Genomic DNA, 17,923 nt, shown 5'->3' with positions numbered 1-17,923 from the left:
TAAAGAATAAATTGGGTTCCAAGATCTATGAGTCTCTAGGTTTCTCTCTCTCTCTTTTAAATAAAATCTAAGGTCAGCATAAAAATAAGCACATGTGGAAAGAGAATATTCGAAAGAAACATCTCTACAGGAATGAGTGAATGTTGTATGAATGATTTATTCTTAAGTCAGTGATTTTTTACTTAATACAAAGTACTTCAAAATTTTTTTAAAATACAAAGTATTTCATAGGAAAATTAGACATCAGTTGATGCAGATTTATCTATCTCATATGAATTGAATAAAACAACTTTCAGATCATAACTAATGCTGAAAGTCTAATTTTACTTTTACTGAGTGATTGTTGAGGGCAACTGTTGAGTGGGATTGATTCAAAGAGTCCTTACACAGCTTTAAAATATGATATCAGCATGGAGAATATAATCTTTTTTTCCTCTTAGCCAAGGGAATCAAATAGTGACAGAAAAGCCTAATATGATACTGGTGATTACACAGCATTAAGTTCCAAAACTAAATGAGCGCTACATTATTTTTTTAGAATGAAGGAAGATAGAGATAGGATGAAGAGTATTTTTCAAATTTCAGCAGAAAAATTGACAAGGTGGGAGGTATTTCATAGGACAAGGAGAGCAGAAAAATCCTGGCCCTCCACTAAATTATTTGTGGTTTCTCCGAGGCTGAATTTTCCCATTTATAAAACAGAGGAGGAATGCTCACTTGACCTGCCCTAGATGTTGTTTCATAGAAAAAATACCATTGGAGATACGAAGGCATTTTGATTAGAATATTTCTACTTAGAGTGGCCTGCATATGGTAGCATCATTAATCTTTCCCTGCCCTTTCTCTTGTCAGAGACACAGTAGAGCATCGTGGCTAAGAATCCAGCTAGCTTATCTGGGATTAAACACTTGCTTTGTCACTTATTTTTATTTATTTATTTATTTTTGCTTTGTCACTTATTAGCTGTACAATCTTGGGAAAGTTATTATACCTCTGTTGGGTCAGTTTCATTCTCTCAGAATGGTAATAATAATAATGTTACTTCATAAACATAGAGATTAAGCAAGTTAATGTATGTGAAATGCATATAATTGTCCTGATGTAACAAGTATTTTATAAGCATTAACTAGGATTATCTTGATTTCCATTCAGTTTTGCCAATGACCTTCACCTTCAATATGCTGAATAACTGATGTCCTCTTGGTGTATTATTACCATGACCATGTTTTAGCTTTCCTGGTATTCCAATTCTTGAATATTTCCTCTTGCTGTTCTGGTCATCTCTTCTCCCAATCATACCAGCCAAACCTGCATGAACAGGTTTGTCAATTAACATGATTTTTCCCCATCACACTTTCCTGCATGTGATTGCCATCATCTTTTTGCCCTCCAGCTTTCTAACAGGTTTGAACAAAGTGGGATTCTGTTAATGACGTCCTTGTTACTTTTCTTTCTTAGAATTACTACTGCCTTTTTTGTTTGTTTGTTTTTTTGTTCTCACTGGATTATTCCTTGAAGAAATAGAACTTCTTGTTTATCCTAATGAAAGTGATTATGCCTTGTGGCAATTTTAGTGCTGAGTTCAGTCCCTGTCAAAGCCTCCATATCAGGAACGATGACAGAGGAAAGAAGACCCCTGCAGGAAGATTGAAGAGGGTACACACTGGAAGGGCAGGTAGCTGAGGTAGAGGGGAATGACCTCATTTCAATCCTACACAATCTTGTTGTACTTCCATTAAGTTTGTGAATCATTAGCTTATACCCAGGTTGTTAAGGACTTGGAGTGGAACCAATGGAGGGTGCATGTACATAGGCCTTTTCACCTATGCCTCAGGAAATTGTTATACAAAACCTGTAACAAGTGAAGCTAAAAAAATTACTTATTTCTGGCCCCTTTGATTATTCTCCTTTTGACCTTGTCTACATCAGGTGACCAACCAAGAATTCCCTTCCTTTCTGTGCCTCAGTGAAACAGATGCCAGGACAACCCTTACTGTGAGTCAACAAGCATGAGTTATAAAGTGTTGAGCAATGAGTTAGGCCATACCCATGGCTTCAAAAATAGATAATAAAGCAGAAGAGATTAGTTCCATCTTGCAACTTCTCCACTAGGAAGTCCCTTTGTCTTATGAATCAAGATTGCAGTGTAAGCAATGAGTGACAACCTCAGAGGTATTGACAGTCAGGATTAGATTTAAGGAAATTTAACAAAACAGAAGGATTAAGTTTATCACAGGATTATTAGTTTTATATGCCATCTAACACATTACCACAAATTATATGCGTAACAATGTAAAACAACACACATTTTTTTTTATCTCACAGTGTCTGTGGATCAGAAGTATAAAAACAGTTTTGTTAGGTCCTCTGTTTAGGGTCTCACGGGCTGCAGTCAAGATAGCTGTTGGGCTGTGCTCTCATCAGAAGGCTCGACTGGGGAAGGATATACTTCCAAGCTATGTCAGGCAGGAATTCATTTCTTTGTGGCTATAGGATTTGTGCATGCTTGTTTCTTTAAATCTGGCCAGAGAGGCAGAAGGGAGGGAGAGAACCTTTAGCAAGATAGGCACTATACCTTACATAATCACAAAAAAGGATCATATATGTTCCATCACCTTTGCCACATTCCAAGCCACAGACACCAACCCACCAAGCAGAGAAGATTACACAAGGGCATAAACATCAGGAGGCAGGGATAATGAGAACCACTTAGTCTGTGAAACTTGTCCAGCTATCTGCTACATCAGGATTATAGAAATTATCCCATGGATCTTTAAAAACAGAAGAAATACAAATGTCCATCGATGGATGAATGGATAAACAAAATGTGGTATATACACACAATGGAATATTATTTAGCCTTAAAAATAAAGAGAATTCTGATACATGCTACAGCATGGATAAACCTTGAAGACACTATGTTAAGTGAAATAAGCCAGATACAAAAGGACAAGTATTGTATGTTTCCACTTACATGAGATACCTAGAGTAGTCAAATTCATAGAAACATAAAATAGAATGGTGGTTTCCAGGAACTGGGAGAAAGAAAGAATGGAGAGCTATAATAGTCAGCGTCCTCCAGAAAAACAGAACCGATAGGATGTGCATATTTATAGAGAAAGATTTATTATAAGGAACTGACTCATGCAATTATAGACTGGCAAGTCCAAATCTGTAATGTGGACCAGCTGGCTCGAGTCCCAAGAGAACCAATGGTGAAGTTCCAGCCCACAGGCTGTCTGCTGGAGAATATTTTCTTATTTGAAGCAAGATTAGTGTCTTTGTTCTAGGCCTTCAACTGATTAAATGAGGCCCACTCTCATTATGGATGGAAAACGTTACCCTACTGATTAAAATGTTAATATCATCCAAAAACATTCTCAGAGAAACTCAGAAAAATATTTGACCAAATATCTGGGCACCCCATGGCCCAGACAAGTTGACACATAAAACTAAGCATCACAGGAATTATAGTTTAATGAGTACAGAGTTTTTAACTGGATAAGAATATCTGACATCAGGTAGAAAAGAGATGTTCAGTAAATCACTTATATTTTTTGGGCTTTAGCTCCACATTCTCAAAATAAAGAACTAAGACATATTTTCCTTAAATTTCTTTGTATTTTAAAACCCAGCTTATTCTGGTGATGTCTTAATAGCTAAGAATCTCAAGTGTTAACTGTTTACTATTTACAAGATATTAAAGAATATTACAATTGATATGGTATGCCAGGGTGATAGGAAAGAATTAGTTTTTATTAATAGAAGGGGATCTATCTTTACTTCTAAAGAGCTTGTAATTTGGTTGGAGAGATGGAATAATTTTAATGGAATTGAAAATCAATAGAGTGCACTATTAGAGTGTATAAAATGAGGGAGTGAAAAGTGTTGGCAATCCTACCTGTAGATGTTGAGTACAGAGGATTTTTTAAAGAAAAAAACAGAATTGTATTTGTAGGGAGTACAGGATTTGTAGAGCTCATCACCAAGTCCTGGACTGTTTACTGAGTTTCTTATGAGTGTGGACCCAAAAGAACAATGGATGATTATGCTCTCCTGGGTTTCATGGGTGGGGTATGAAGGTGAATAACTGAAGTCTGAGAGATCTAGCTCAATCTTAGGCCTTCTCTAAAGAATGTAGTTCTTTCTAGTGCTGTGTGTATCCTTGGGCGTTTTAGCTATAGAGTCACATGCGTCCTTCCAAGACAATCCTTCGTAGGACAATCCATAAAAGGTTACTAGTAAGTGATGAGCTCACAAGAAAACAATGTTTCATGTCAACAAGTGTGCTTCTGTATCACTTCTGTATCACTAGAATATTGATGGCATACAAAATAATTGAGTCACTGTGGAGAATGATAAAATGTCCTCTTCACTGTGACATGATTTCAGTATTTATTAATTCATCATTAAAAACACTTTCCTGGGATGCCTGGGTGGCTCAGTTGGTTAAACATCTGCCTTCAGCTCAGGTCATGATCCCAGGGTCCTGGGATTGAGTCCCACGTTGGGCTCCTTGCTCAGCCGAGAGCCTGTTTCTCCCTCTGCCTGTCTCTCCCTGTGCTTGTGCTCACTCTTCTCTCTCTCCCTCTCTGACAAATAAATAAATAAAATCCTTAAAAATAAATAAATAAAAATAAAAACACTTTCCTGAGATTCTATTTATGTGAAAGTCAGCATGGTGAACGCAGGAAGCAATGTTGCTTCCTGGCACTCACAGTCAAGGGAAGTGGGGTGGGGCTTCAGTGATAAAGGTAAGTAGCATTGATTTGTTACAAGCTGGTTTGACTAGGATATATTACAGGCTGAGCTTTTTTTGTGAACTGTATCATAGAGTAAAACTACATTTAATTTTTTAAAATCTTTCTTTCTTTCTTTCTTTCTTTCTTTCTTTCTTTCTTTCTTTCTTTCTTTCTTTCTTTCTTTTTCTTTCTTTCTTTCTTCTTTCTTTTTAGAGACAGAGAGCAAGCTAGCAGAGGGGCAGAGGGAGAAGGAGAGAGAATCTTTAAGCAGGCTCCACACTTAGGGCAGAGCCTGACACAGGGCTCAGTCTCATGACCCTGAGATTATTACCCTGAGATAATGGACCTGAACTGAAATCAATAGTCTGATGCTTAATAGGCTGAGCCACCCAGGTGCCCCGTAGAGTAAAACTTTAAATGACAAGTGAACTATTTTCAATTTGGTCTCAGATATCCTGTGCAGGAAAAGGGAATACAAGTAATCCAGGAAGGAGGAAGGAAATGGAATCCTAAGTAGACTGTCAATATCAGTGATTTTCTTAATAGTTTCCTAGATATTTTATTTGTATGTATATTTTTTTCCAATGTTCTTTAATGTATCCCCTCCTTTTATTTTTTTCCTCACGTAGTTTAAAGCAAATTCCAGATATCGTATCATTTTGCCCATGAATACTTCAGAAAATATCTCTAATACATAATATTTTTTTTTTTTTAAAAAAGCACATATAACTGCAGTGAGATATTTCGTCTCTGGTTAGGAGGTTGTAGAGGGAAAAAAGGTGAGAATTCTATCAACGAATTCATATAAGCATCCTTATGGGGCGTTCATTGAAGTCTTTGAGACTCCAGTCATTTATGTGTAAAATGTATCCTTTGATGGGCAATTCAATTGTGCTGAATATTACTACTACTAATATTAATAACTATCATTTCTTGAGTTCTCATGTTTGAAGTAGAATACTTAGCATTTTGAAACAATATTTCATATGAATCCAGATAGCAACATTACCAACATTATCCAGTGGACATTGCAATGTCTCAATTTATAGACAAAGACATAAGTTCAGAGTATTAAGTAATTCCCCAAGATTATAGACTAAGGTACTAACAAAGGAAAGATTTGAAACGAGCTCCATCTGGCTCCAAATTTCTGCTGCTATGTTATACTGCCACTGTATGAAATAGCACTCCTAATTAAGTTCTTAATTACCCAGGTCACCATGGCTGGAGATGAGTCACACGTGATTAACTCCAAAATTTCTCATCTTCTGCTTATTTAAACAGTCAAAATTAAAAAGGAAAATGTGAGACTTGTGAAAGCCACAGTATAGAGATAGTCTGCTACAGTGAAGTAAACAAATATGGACACTGGAATCAAGTAATCTGGTTTAAATGCACAGTCTTCACAAATTTAGTGTGAGTTACTCTTTTGAGTTTCAGTTTCCTTATCTGAAGAATGAATACAAATGCCTGTCCTCTAATGCTCACAGAAAATACAGTTTTCCCTTTCATAAATTACCTACTGAAACATCCTGAAATACTAGCAGAATCACCACTTTCCCCACCTGCAATAGACATAACCCAAGAATTTGCATCAGCCAACTTCCCAGTATGAAGCAAAATCCTCTTCTTCCTCCTACCAATGATTGAGTCATTCTTCTATTAAATAGCAGTAGCTATTTAAACACTCCAGCAGGAGCTCACACATTTTTACTTTGCAGAAGTCCTTGACTGCTTCACTCTCTCATTCGTGGAATGAATTTGGAAATGACTTTTGATGACTTCAAGAGCAAGACTATGAAGGATCAACCTGATCAGAAGCCAAATAGAAAGAAAGCTAAAGGTATTAGGGGTGGGTGAATGTGCACAGCAACAGAATTCTAGGATTAGGCCAAAAATGTAAATTAATTGAATATAAGATTAGAAAGCTGAAACACTCAAGGATGGAAAAATATTGTAGAATTAATAACATTTACTTAAAAGAAAAACAATTCAGATATAATGGTGATGATGATGATGATGATGATGATGATGCTGTGAATGAACTAACTTGATATGAATCATGATGTATAGATTCTGATAACTTTTATTAAACATTATCATATGTTATGTTCTATCCTATTCACTTTACCTGCATTACTTCTCTGAATCAGCATTCATAGGTAGACATCCAAGTTAACAGTAGTCATTTGTTCATTCATTCATTCATTCTTCATGTTGTAAATATTGAGTACCTGAATTTTACTACAATTATGAAGCTAAATCTCTCAGATCAGTCACCTACTGAAAAGAATCCAATTGCCTTCTGATCAGAAAATCACTAATGGGAACAGAGGTTGGATTAATCGTCTCTACCTACCCACGAAATGGGACAAAGGGTGTCCTGTAGAAAATGGGAGCTTGTGCTTTCCCTGAACAGGTGTTGAGCCTATGATTTTCTTCTAAAAATTCAGGAGTTTCTTCACTCAAGAGTGGTCAACATACACTCATAGTATAGAATGAATACTGATCAGAGGGAAATATTGGTTGATTTACACAGATATCTACCCCCAAGCTAGAATCCTAAGCAGTTATTTGCAAGAGATACAACTATCTTCTACTTCTCTGCCAACTTGCCACATACACTCCAGGAGCTTAATGACTTTTGAATCAGTGAATGAACTGTATTTCTTCCTGTTAAGATTTCTATTTTGTCTGTCTCATCTCTAGAGTCTAACAGAAGTGCTTTTGACTCTGTGAATATATTTGACCATTGATTGATTTGGATCATTACACATTTGCACTAGAAATTTGGGGATGTAATGTTCCAAGCCATGTAGCAACTGACAGTTGGATTAAAGACCTATGTTTGGATCTTAACATCTGTGTGATCTCATACAATTCACTGAGACTTTGGGTTTCCTTATCTGCATATAGATGATAACACTACCAGTACCCTATTTGTGTATTGCACAGGGTGAGGAGTTCACATAGATCATATGAGATATTTTCCCATTGAACCAAAATATCTGTGCTTTTGCAGTGGTGGAGCTGTGAGCTACATGACTTATTTGTTTCTATAATAATGGTGAACTTTTATAACAACAAGGGCCACAGCTGGTGTAAGTATAGGACATGACATTAATATGAGTCAAATGAATATTGCAGTTTAATTCCTATTTTTCTTCAGTCAATAACCTTACTTCCAATGGTAATTTTAGTGGAATAAAAATTGAAAGCACAAAATTATAATTATTTGAGGTGATCTGTTGATTAACTAACTAAAACTTATTTGCTTGATGTCTGACATTCTTTTATGGTACACTACTTATAAAACACACTGTGTATGAGGTACGTGTGTGTGTGTGTGTGTGTGCATCCACATGGTCTATATTAAAAGTATCAGGATCTCTGTTCTGTGGACGAAACTGATCCAACCAAGCTAGACTGAGAGTTTCTTAGAGAGTCATTATGGGGAGAGTAGATAAAGTATAAGCTTTAGAATCAGATACTTAACATCACATTATCTGATATTGAGTCCCGGCTCTTAAATTGTGTCAGTTGTGTGACCAAGAGTAAATTACTTAAATTCTCTGTCTGTATTTTTCATCTGTAAATATGGACAATGAATTATTTGCAGAGCCCTTGGGAGGACTTCTAAGGTAAGAAATGCAAAGTACAAGTTACAGACAGTTTCCAAAGAATTGTTTGATGACTTGCTTCCATCTTTTACATCTTTCTGATTCTATCCTCTGTCACTCTAGGTCCTCATTTTCTTTCTTCTCGGTGGTGGTGCCCTACTGCTGTGACCCTGGGGATCCTTTGCTTGGGATTACTGGTAACTCTTATAATGCTAACAATGCAACGTAAGTACTGGAACAGGGAGAAAAAGTGAGAACTTACAAACATGGTTTATTAATTGGTTTCATAACAACTATAAACAGCCTTGATTTAGATACAGTTTAGACAAACTTTTTGGAATAAGTGGGAACATGAATAAGTACATTGTGCTTGTCCCTCAAATTGACTGGGACATGGAATTAAGATTATGAATGGTAGGTGTTTGTTTTGTTTTGTTGTTATAACTTCCTGGATAAAGTCTGTTTAAATCCTGGAATGATGAAAAAGAAAATAATTTGAAGCTACTAAGCCACAAGATCCCCTGAGACCCAAAAGGAAAAGAAACTTCATATAGTTCACATTGAGGTTGTTTTTTTTGGTTTTTGTTTGTTTGGTTTTTTTAGAGAGAGAGAGAGCACGAGTGCTGGGAGGAGCAGAGGGAGAGGGAAAGAGAGAATCTCAAGCAGACTCCATGTTTAGCACACAGCCTGACATAGGCCTCAGTCTGACGACCCTGAGATCATGACCTGAGCTGAAATCAAGAGTCATATACTTAACCTACTGAGCCATCCAGGCGCTCCTACATTGAGTTTTAATTGAGATGATGAAATACCAATTTAAAGTTAAGAATCAGAAACACTATCTCAATAAATAAAACATTTAAAATAACTGTAATTCAAATTTATAGAATGGCCACTCAGAGGATGTTGAGAGGAAAAGAAGTGATAAGAAGGATGAGAGTAGCCAAGAAGGAATGAAAATGGTATCAATCATCCATATAATCTGCCTGTGTATTTAGATTGTAGGTCTGAGTTACTTTGTCCATCTAGAATCTAGATGATTAAGGCCTTGGAAGTGCTGTTTGTTTCTCAATTGTTGGTTAAAGTCACCAACCATTTATTTTTTCAATCTGTTAACACTTAGGGCCTTCCCTAATGACTAGGATAAGTGCCCTTGACTCAGTGGTGGTGACTGGATGAGTCTTCCCATGAGAAGAATCATTTCACAACAGTCTCAAATCCAGCCTTCAACCCAAGGTGTCCGTCTGTTTTGTACTGAACCATCAAGCTTCTAGAACTGAGACATTTGACCCTTAACATTAATTGCCTGCCAGATTTCACAAACTTTATTTCATCCCCACCCTTCCTAAAATGTACTGTGGCTAAAAAAAAAAAAAGAACCCAAGAAACAAAAAATGCTTGAAATTGTTATGACATAGCACCTTACAATAATTGGGAGGGTGCCTCAAAAAAGGGGTGTCACAGTTTTTAAATAAAATTAGGAAGTCTGGAAGGGTAGAGAGTTAACAGCAGAATAAAGACACAAATAGAGTAAATCATTAATGACGACTATTAATAATCACTGAGTCTGGTTGGCATCTATTTCAGATTGTCCATATTTTATTTATGCCATTGATATACCCTTTATCTTATGATTGCTTTTAAGCTTGTCTATAACTATCAATAACAAGCAAAATCCTGTTTGTTTTTTTTTTAACCAAAAGTGTCTGTGACAGTTCCTGACATTAAAAAAAAAAATACTGCAGGAATATTAAATAACTTTTAAATCCATAATTTCTGAGTAATTTTCCAGCAGTTTATCTGGTTGTCAAAATAGATAATTTGATTCGATTCTTTGATTTCCTCAAAATCCAGTGGAGGGATTTTTATTCAGGATTGGTAATGGAGTTCTTATTTCAGCTATGATTTAGTATCACAGGTTTCTGATCTTCTAAAGCAACAGCAAGAAAACCTTACTAACCAGGAAATTATACTGGAGGGACAGATCTTAGCACAGAAGCAGGCAGAAAAAGCTTCCCAGGAGTCAGAAAGGGAACTCAAAGAAACGATAGAAACCCTTCACCAGAAGATGGATGAAAATTCCAAAAAACAGATGGAACTTCATCATCAGAACCTGAATCTCCAAGAAGCTCTGAGGAAAGCAGCAAACTTTTCAGGTATGTGGGATGGAGAGGTGAAAAGAAGTAGTGGAAACTTCTCTGTTTAATCTAAACTCTGCTTTGAAAATGTCTCTAGGCACGAAATTGGCATATTAACATATATTCATAATGTTTGACACCAGAATTTCTCAATTTTTGTCAACCCACCCTTCCCTCTGCTAAATTCTTGAGATACCTGATTTAATTAAGCACAGTTTTTGGTGGATTTAAATTTTCTTTCCTCATAAGAACCTCTTCTTTATTTTTAAAATTTGGTTTTGAGATATTTCTGGAAGAATTCTCCCACCCTTACCCTTTGCCATGGATTCTTACTTCTTTCTGTTCCAATGTATCTTTTCTTTTTTTAAAGGATTTTGTTTATTTGAGAATAAGAGAGAACAGAGAGTACCAGTAGGGGGGAGGGGCAGAGGGAGAGGGTGAAGAAGGAAGCCTGATGCAGAGCTCCATCCCAGGACCCTGGGATCATGACCTGAGCCAAAGGCAGACGCTAACCTACTGAACCACCCAGGTGCCCCTGTACCAATGTATCTTAATCATTGATTTCTTTCCCTATGGTGTCTCCTTTGTCCCTGGGAAGCTCTACATTAACTTTATTCTATAACCCTATTTCTTAGAGTATAAAACATCAATTTAAATTGAATGAATGGAGGTAAGCTGACTTGCAAGTGTTGGGTAGATACTTTAGGTAAGAGAAAAATATAAAGGGCCCAGGAAGTCAGTTTATATAAGAAGAATTGAGTTGATCTTAGAATCTAGGAGGCAAGTAGAAATAGTATCTCTGAGAAGGGGATGATGATGTGAACTCTGATGTTATTACGGAGTTATCTGTGTCATTTAGTCTTTGTACAACATGTAATTAAATCAGGCATATGCTTTTCATCATAGGGAGATTTAAGGGATATGAGATGGAATTACTCTCAGAGATGCATTGCTTTCTTGGTGGTGTATGAATGAGTGCCCTATTCTCAGCATTAGTAACTAACTGCTACTAATAAACAGAGATTTCTCCAGTTTCTTGCTTGTACATCTCACTTGATCTCAACCATGCAATTTATTTGAATATGGATTATATAACAGTTCACAAATACCCACAGATCTTTATTTTATAGATGAAAAAAATTGATAGCCAGAGAAGTTAAGTGATGATAAAATGATAAGTAGTTTTTTTTAATAAAGTTTTGAAGTTAATAAATCCCTTCAATATTTACAGGGTTATTTAAATTTCCAAAAGAAGCAGAGCTTTTTGGACAAACTGATCTTTAGCAAGTATCAAACCTCTATTTAATGTCTTTATTAAGGAGGGAGCTATCGAGGAAATTAAAGAATACACTGTCTCTAAAAAGGTGTAAAGGAAGGAGACTAATCTATCAAAGATAGGAATGTTTATATAAGCAGACATGGCTGCATACCAACCAATGATTTAGTCCCCAGATGGGGCTGTAAACAGTTTTGTTTTGTTTTGTTTTTATCAGTTGTATGAGATTAAATCTACATCAGGACCATCCAGAACTGTCTCCCAGAGATTCCAGGCATGGGCAACCAATCAAAAATACTAAGTAATATGTTTTTCACTGGTAGATATCCCAGGTAACATGTTCCATTCCTTGACAGTGTCAGATAAAGGCCAATTAATAGAGATAGCAAATAAAGTACTGCTTTTCATCAAGCAGCTTTGAGAAGATTCTCAAAAACATTAATAATAAAATACCACATGGAAAAAAAATAGACCGGTTTCCTCAAGTTTGAGACAAGTTTTATCTTTCTTACTAACAAGTCTGTGGTACACAGTGTAGATATGAAGAGAGAGAGATTCTGAGAAGTTACCAAGTGTGGTTTTCAGGAGGTAATCCAGCCAGAAAGGTGCAGGGTCTGCACAGTAACAGACTTTATATTTAGGACTGAAATTAGTGGTGGTTGTCAACCTTTGGTGTACAACATTATCACTACAGTAGCTTTTTAAAAATGGCAATTTCTAGGTTTATCCCGAGATTCTGTATCAAAATATCTTGAAGGGCACCAAGAAGTTTCCTCAATTGATTCAAACGCGAAAGTTTGAGAGGTAGTGCATGTCGTGATTAAACACATGGATGTGAGAGCGAGTCTGCGAAGGTTCACATTCCCATTTATTCTATCTGCCAAAGGAAGAAAATGAATGGAATTTATTTAATCAAGTTGTTGTGAGGATTAAATAAGTTAATGTGTGTAAAGTACTGCCAACATAGTGATATTGTGTTTGTTAAAAAAAAAAAAATTAAAAGAGGACCCCAGGTGGGCTCCATCTGTAGAGCATGAGATTCTTGATCTTGGGGTCATGAGTTCAACGGGGGCTTGGGTGTAGAGTTTACTTAAAAAAGAATTTTTTTTGAATTAAAAGAAACACAGGTAGTTTGAATACCACATATGGCTATGTATTGGACAACATATGTCCAGAAACAGGAAGCACAATATTTAAGCTTAAATTCATTATTTGAAAACCTGAAGTTTTAAAATATATAAATGTGTCTTTTTTTTAAAGATTTTCTTTTTTTTTTTTTTTTTTTAGATTTATTTATTGATTGATTTTAGAGAGAGAAAGTGCACATACTAGTGAGAGGGAGAGAGAATCCTGAAGCAGACTGCTTGGTGAGCACAGAGCCCAAGGGGCTCTATCCCACCAGCCTGTGATCATGACCTGAGCTAAAATCAAGAGTTGGTCACTTAACCTACTGAGCCATCCAGGCACCCCAGATTTTATTTCTGAGTATTTTCCACACCCAGCGTGGGCCTCAAACCCACCCCGAGATTAAGAGTTGTGTGCTCCCCTGGGTGAGCCAGCCAGGCACCCCAAGCTTATCTTTTTGAGAGCAGTGTGGCTATTAACATATCCACTCCCTATTCTTCCAAACATAATTATAAAAAATAGGTCAGATTCTAAAGTTACATCTCAGCTCAAGTTTTGCTTTTGAACACACTTGTTTTTAATTTAGTTTACTAAAATCAGAATATTTTAAGAGAAATAAAGACTATTGGTGTATTGAGGTCTTTGAAGACTCTGGATATAATTCTAATTAAGAAGAGATGATATGCATGTGACAGTCCTGAGGGGAGAATTGATTTAAGAACTGTAGAAATATTTTTACTCAGGCATCACTCACTGATTAGATATGCTACACTTCCTAGGTCCTTGTCCCCAAGACTGGCTCTGGCATGAAGAAAACTGTTACCTATTTTCCTCTGGCCCATTTAATTGGGAAAAAAGCCAGGAGAACTGTTTGTCTTTGGATGCCCAGATGCTGAAAATTAATAGCACAGATGATCTGGTGAGTTTTTATGGTTGTACATTGTGCTGGAGTAGTGCCTTATAGGGAAATAAATCAGATTTATGCCCTTGGTGGAGGAGCTCGTGTTTGAGAATCAGAATAGTTATTTTCTAGGCTCATCTGACCACTAATGATGTGCATGGCCTTGGGTAGAGAGGTTACATGGTATCTCTAAGCTTTTGTAAACATTTCTGTAAAACCATGGAAAGGATGTCGAAGATCTCTTTTGGTTCTTTAGGTTTGTGAATCTAACCTAAACATTACTCCCCACAGGAATTCGTCCGGCAAACAAGTGCCCATTCCAATTTCCCATTCTGGCTGGGGTTGTCTCTGAGGAAACCCAGCAGCGCGTGGCTCTGGGAGGACGGCTCTCCTTTGAGGCCCCACTTGTAAGTTTCCTATTCTTTGCTGAAGGTGCTAGTGAAGTTGCTTCCACATTCCACATAATGTCCTCTTCTTGTCAGGGAGAAGCTTGAGGAATTTCTGAATGTTCCTTCTCCACCTCTGTCAGACAGGGACTCGCCCATTTAGCCTTTCAGACCTTCTCTGGAGTTTTCCTTCCCACATTTATTACTGATTTGAAGCTTTAAGACAAGTTTAAGTTTCTGACACAAGGTGGCAGTAAATCTACTTTTTTTTCCCCCTTCCCCATCTGCAGGTTTAGACTCCAGGGTCCTGTTTCCCAGAACTATCCTTCAGGTAGTTGTGCATATATACAAAGGGGAGCTGTTTTTGCTGACAACTGCATTTTAAGTGCATTCAGTATATGTCAGAAGAAGGCGAATCTACTGAGAGCAGAGTGAATTCGAAAGCGCTTGGGAAGAAGAGAAGGAGAATTCTTTTCTGGAATTTAAGTTGTCCTTCATCACTTAGGTGTAAACCACGAGAGCCCTGCTTGTTATTAGCTGATGGCAGAACTCCCTAGCAGAGACTGGGCTTCCGGCTGCCTGGCACCTTGATATCAGAAATTTTGATTCTGTCTCTCTCTCTCTGTTTTTCACCTAGCTTGTCCCAAGTCTTCCTGCCAGCCCTTCAATCCCCCTTCACTTTTTTTTATTTTAAAGTCTTATTCCTCTTCAAGTCTTGGGAGCCCTCTGTACTCAGTCCTCTCTACCTCAGTACCATCTTCCCCTCACCCTCCTAAACCACATAGAAGATGGAACGTGGAGAACTTGCCCAACTGGTGGATGCATGGAAAAATGCATGTGAAACAGAAAAGAATGCCTGAAGAAACAGAAAAAGGGAAAGGCCATGCTGGAATCCAGAAACTTGTGTTCTCAACATTTAAAAGCTACAACTTATTGGTCTTTTAAATTGTGATCTTTCTCCAGATTCCACCACGTACACACGCGCACACACGACATACACACCCCACATCATCACATTTTGGGGCAATTGGGATGTCCCAGGAAGTAATTACAAATTGAATGATCTTTTCAGTCAACTAATCACAATTCATTATTGGTTTTGGAATCTAATTATTTCTTCATCCTTTATCAAAGGATAGCTTAATCACTTTAATCCTCAGATAGTATTTGTTAGAATCATGGGGCCTGAGGCAAAAATAGATTTTTTTTTCCCCTAAAGTACATACCATTTGTAAATGAGTTCTCAACTCTGTTGTGCTGTGCTAATATGGAAACACACAGGACGAAAATATGAAGATACTCAATTAAAGAACAAACTGAGCCAGGTATGGATATATAGCTGAATAGAAACAGATGGAATTAGAAGTATTCCTTCTATTTTCAGTATTTCTACTCCCTTGCTACCTCCTTCACAGGTTATTCTACTTTTTAAAGGAAGCCTTTCCATTTTGTTGCACATAATCTAGCACCAACTTTATTAAAAAAAAAAAGAAAAAGCTGTATCATTCCTAGGAAGACAAGAGATATTTTCTTTTGTTAGCACATTTATTGATGTTTAATTGGCATATAACAAACTTAATATATTTGAAGTAACAAGAATTTTCATATATATGAACATTTTCCATTGAAATCATCGCCACAATTAAGATAGTGAACATTTCCACCATCCCTCCAACTTTTGTCATCCTCTCCCCAATGCCTTCTCCTCAGACAACCACCGAACTGCTTTCAGTTTGTATTTTGTAACATTTTATATGAATGGAGTCAAACAGTATGCCTTTTTCTTTATTTTTGGTCTAGCTTCTTTCACTTAGCTAATCATTTTGAGATTCATTCATCTTGTTGCTTGCATCAATTTTTCACTCTTTCTAAATGTTGAGTATTATTCTCTTAATATACCCCAATTTGTTGATGAATTACCTGTTGATGACCATTTGGGTTGTTTTCAGTATTTGTCTATCGCAGATAAAGGTGCTCTAGATATTTGTGTACAAGTCTTTGTTTGTACATAGTATTTCTCTTCTCTTGGGTAAATGCTTAAGAGTTTAATGTCAGGATCACTCAGTAGGTGTATTTGAGAAATTGCCGAACTATTTACCAAAGTTGTACCATTTGATATTCCTACCAGCAATGTATGAATGTCCCAATTCCACCTAACCTTGCTAACACTTGGTATGGTCAGTCTTGTAATTGTAACCTTCTAATAGGTGTATGGCGGTATATTACTGTGGTTTAATTTGCATTTCCTAAATGAAAAATAATCTTGAGGTCTTTTTATTTACTTATATTGCTTATTTACTATCTACATATTTTCTCTCATAAAGTAATGTACAAATCTGAGAAGTTTCAAGTTGTTTGTTTTTTGTTACATTTTGAGAGCCCTTTGTATATGCTGGGTAAAAGTCCCTTATCAGATGTCTTTTTGATCATCTTTTGTTTTTGTTTTTCAGTTTATGGCTTGACTTTTAATTCTCTGGAAAAGCAGTTTTAAATTTTGATGAAGTCCATTTTCATGTTTTTACTGGTGTTTCTAAGAACTTGTTGCCAAACTCAAGGTCACAAAATTTTCTCCTGTGTTTTCTTCTAGACATTTTATAGTTACAGGTTTTCCATGGAAATCTGTAACTTACTTTGGGTTAGTTTGTGAGTCAGGTAGTAAAGTGCTCTCTCTCTCTCTCATTATTATTATTTTTTTTGCATATGGATATTCAACTGATTTAGAACATTTGTTGAAAAGACTATTCTTTTTTCACTACATTGCCTTTGCACTTTTGTCAACAGTCACCCATATGTGCATGGGTCTTTTTCTGTCTCTCTCTTCTGTTCCACTGATCTATCTACCTATATATTTTTACGCCACCATGAATATTGCAATTTCTCTAAATCATGTAGTGGTAATCCTTCAACATTGTTCTTTTTTCAAAGTTGTTTTGATTAATCTCTGTCTTTGTATTTCCATGTTAACTTTTGAATTGGCTTGTTCATTTCTAAAACCTAACAAACAAACCCTGTTGAAATTTTGAATGTGATTGCATTGAATCTATTAGAAAAATGTGGGGAAAATTGAAATTTTAAAAATACTGATTTGTTCAACTCATAAACAAGGTATATCTCTCCATTTACTTGTGTTCTTTAATTTCTTTAAGCAATGTTTTATAATTTTCTCTGTATAGATGTTTCACATATGTTCTTAGATTATCATCATATATTTCATATTTTTGATGCTGCTAGAGATGGTATTGTTATCATTTATAATTTTAATTTCCAAATGTCTCTTGATAGTATATAGAATTATAATAAACATTTTATACTAACCTTATATCCTGAAACACTTATTTTTTCTAGTAATGTGTGTGTGTGTGTGTGTGTGTGTGTGTGTATTCCATTGGATTTTTACATAGATAATCATGTCATCTGCAAATAAAAACACTTTTATTTCTTCCTTTCTAGATGATTTTTATTTCTCTTCCTTGCTAGATTTCATAGACTAGACAGACCCTCTAGTAAACATTGAAAGAAAATGTTGAGAGTGAACATCCTTATTTTGTTCTTGATCTTGGAAGAAATCAGTGTTAATACAATTAAGTATGGTGTTAACTGTGTATTTTTCGTAGATGCTCTTTTTTCATTTGAAGAAGTTCCCTTTTATTCCTAGAATGCTGAGAGTTTTTATCAGGAATGGGTATTGATTTGTCTACATCTACTTTTTCTACACCTATTGAAATGATCACATAT

General features: G+C 36.1%; 1 protein-coding gene across 1 annotated transcript; it reads left to right on the top strand.

The window, feature by feature from the left end:
* Positions 1-6,451: 6,451 nt before the first annotated feature.
* Positions 6,452-17,298, top strand: OLR1 (oxidized low density lipoprotein receptor 1). Its single transcript, XM_028119667.2, has 6 exons — positions 6,452-6,585; positions 8,486-8,587; positions 10,273-10,518; positions 13,681-13,820; positions 14,094-14,209; positions 14,479-17,298. The coding sequence occupies exons 1-6, from the start codon at positions 6,498-6,500 to the stop codon at positions 14,621-14,623; spliced, it is 837 nt and encodes a 278-aa protein (XP_027975468.1). The 5' UTR covers positions 6,452-6,497; the 3' UTR covers positions 14,624-17,298.
* The last annotated feature ends 625 nt before the right edge of the window (positions 17,299-17,923 follow it).

Source organism: Eumetopias jubatus, unplaced genomic scaffold, assembly GCF_037043125.1.
Source record: "Eumetopias jubatus isolate StellerSeaLion01/CBP00866 unplaced genomic scaffold, mEumJub1_p1.0 scaffold_8, whole genome shotgun sequence".
Taxonomy (NCBI): domain Eukaryota; kingdom Metazoa; phylum Chordata; class Mammalia; order Carnivora; family Otariidae; genus Eumetopias; species Eumetopias jubatus.
Note: the sequence above shows the minus strand (reverse complement) of the source record. Positions and strands in the feature narration are given on the sequence as shown.

What these genes read in the sequence shown, in the direction of transcription:
- OLR1 (XM_028119667.2), top strand. Translation starts at nt 6,498, where the DNA reads ATGAATTTGGAAATGACTTTTGATGACTTCAAGAGCAAGACTATGAAG. An exon ending in TATAATGCTAACAATGCAAC is followed by an intron (nt 8,588 to 10,272) that starts GTAAGTACTGGA and finishes GCTATGATTTAG; the next exon opens with TATCACAGGTTTCTGATCTT. An exon ending in GAAAGCAGCAAACTTTTCAG is followed by an intron (nt 10,519 to 13,680) that starts GTATGTGGGATG and finishes TACACTTCCTAG; the next exon opens with GTCCTTGTCCCCAAGACTGG.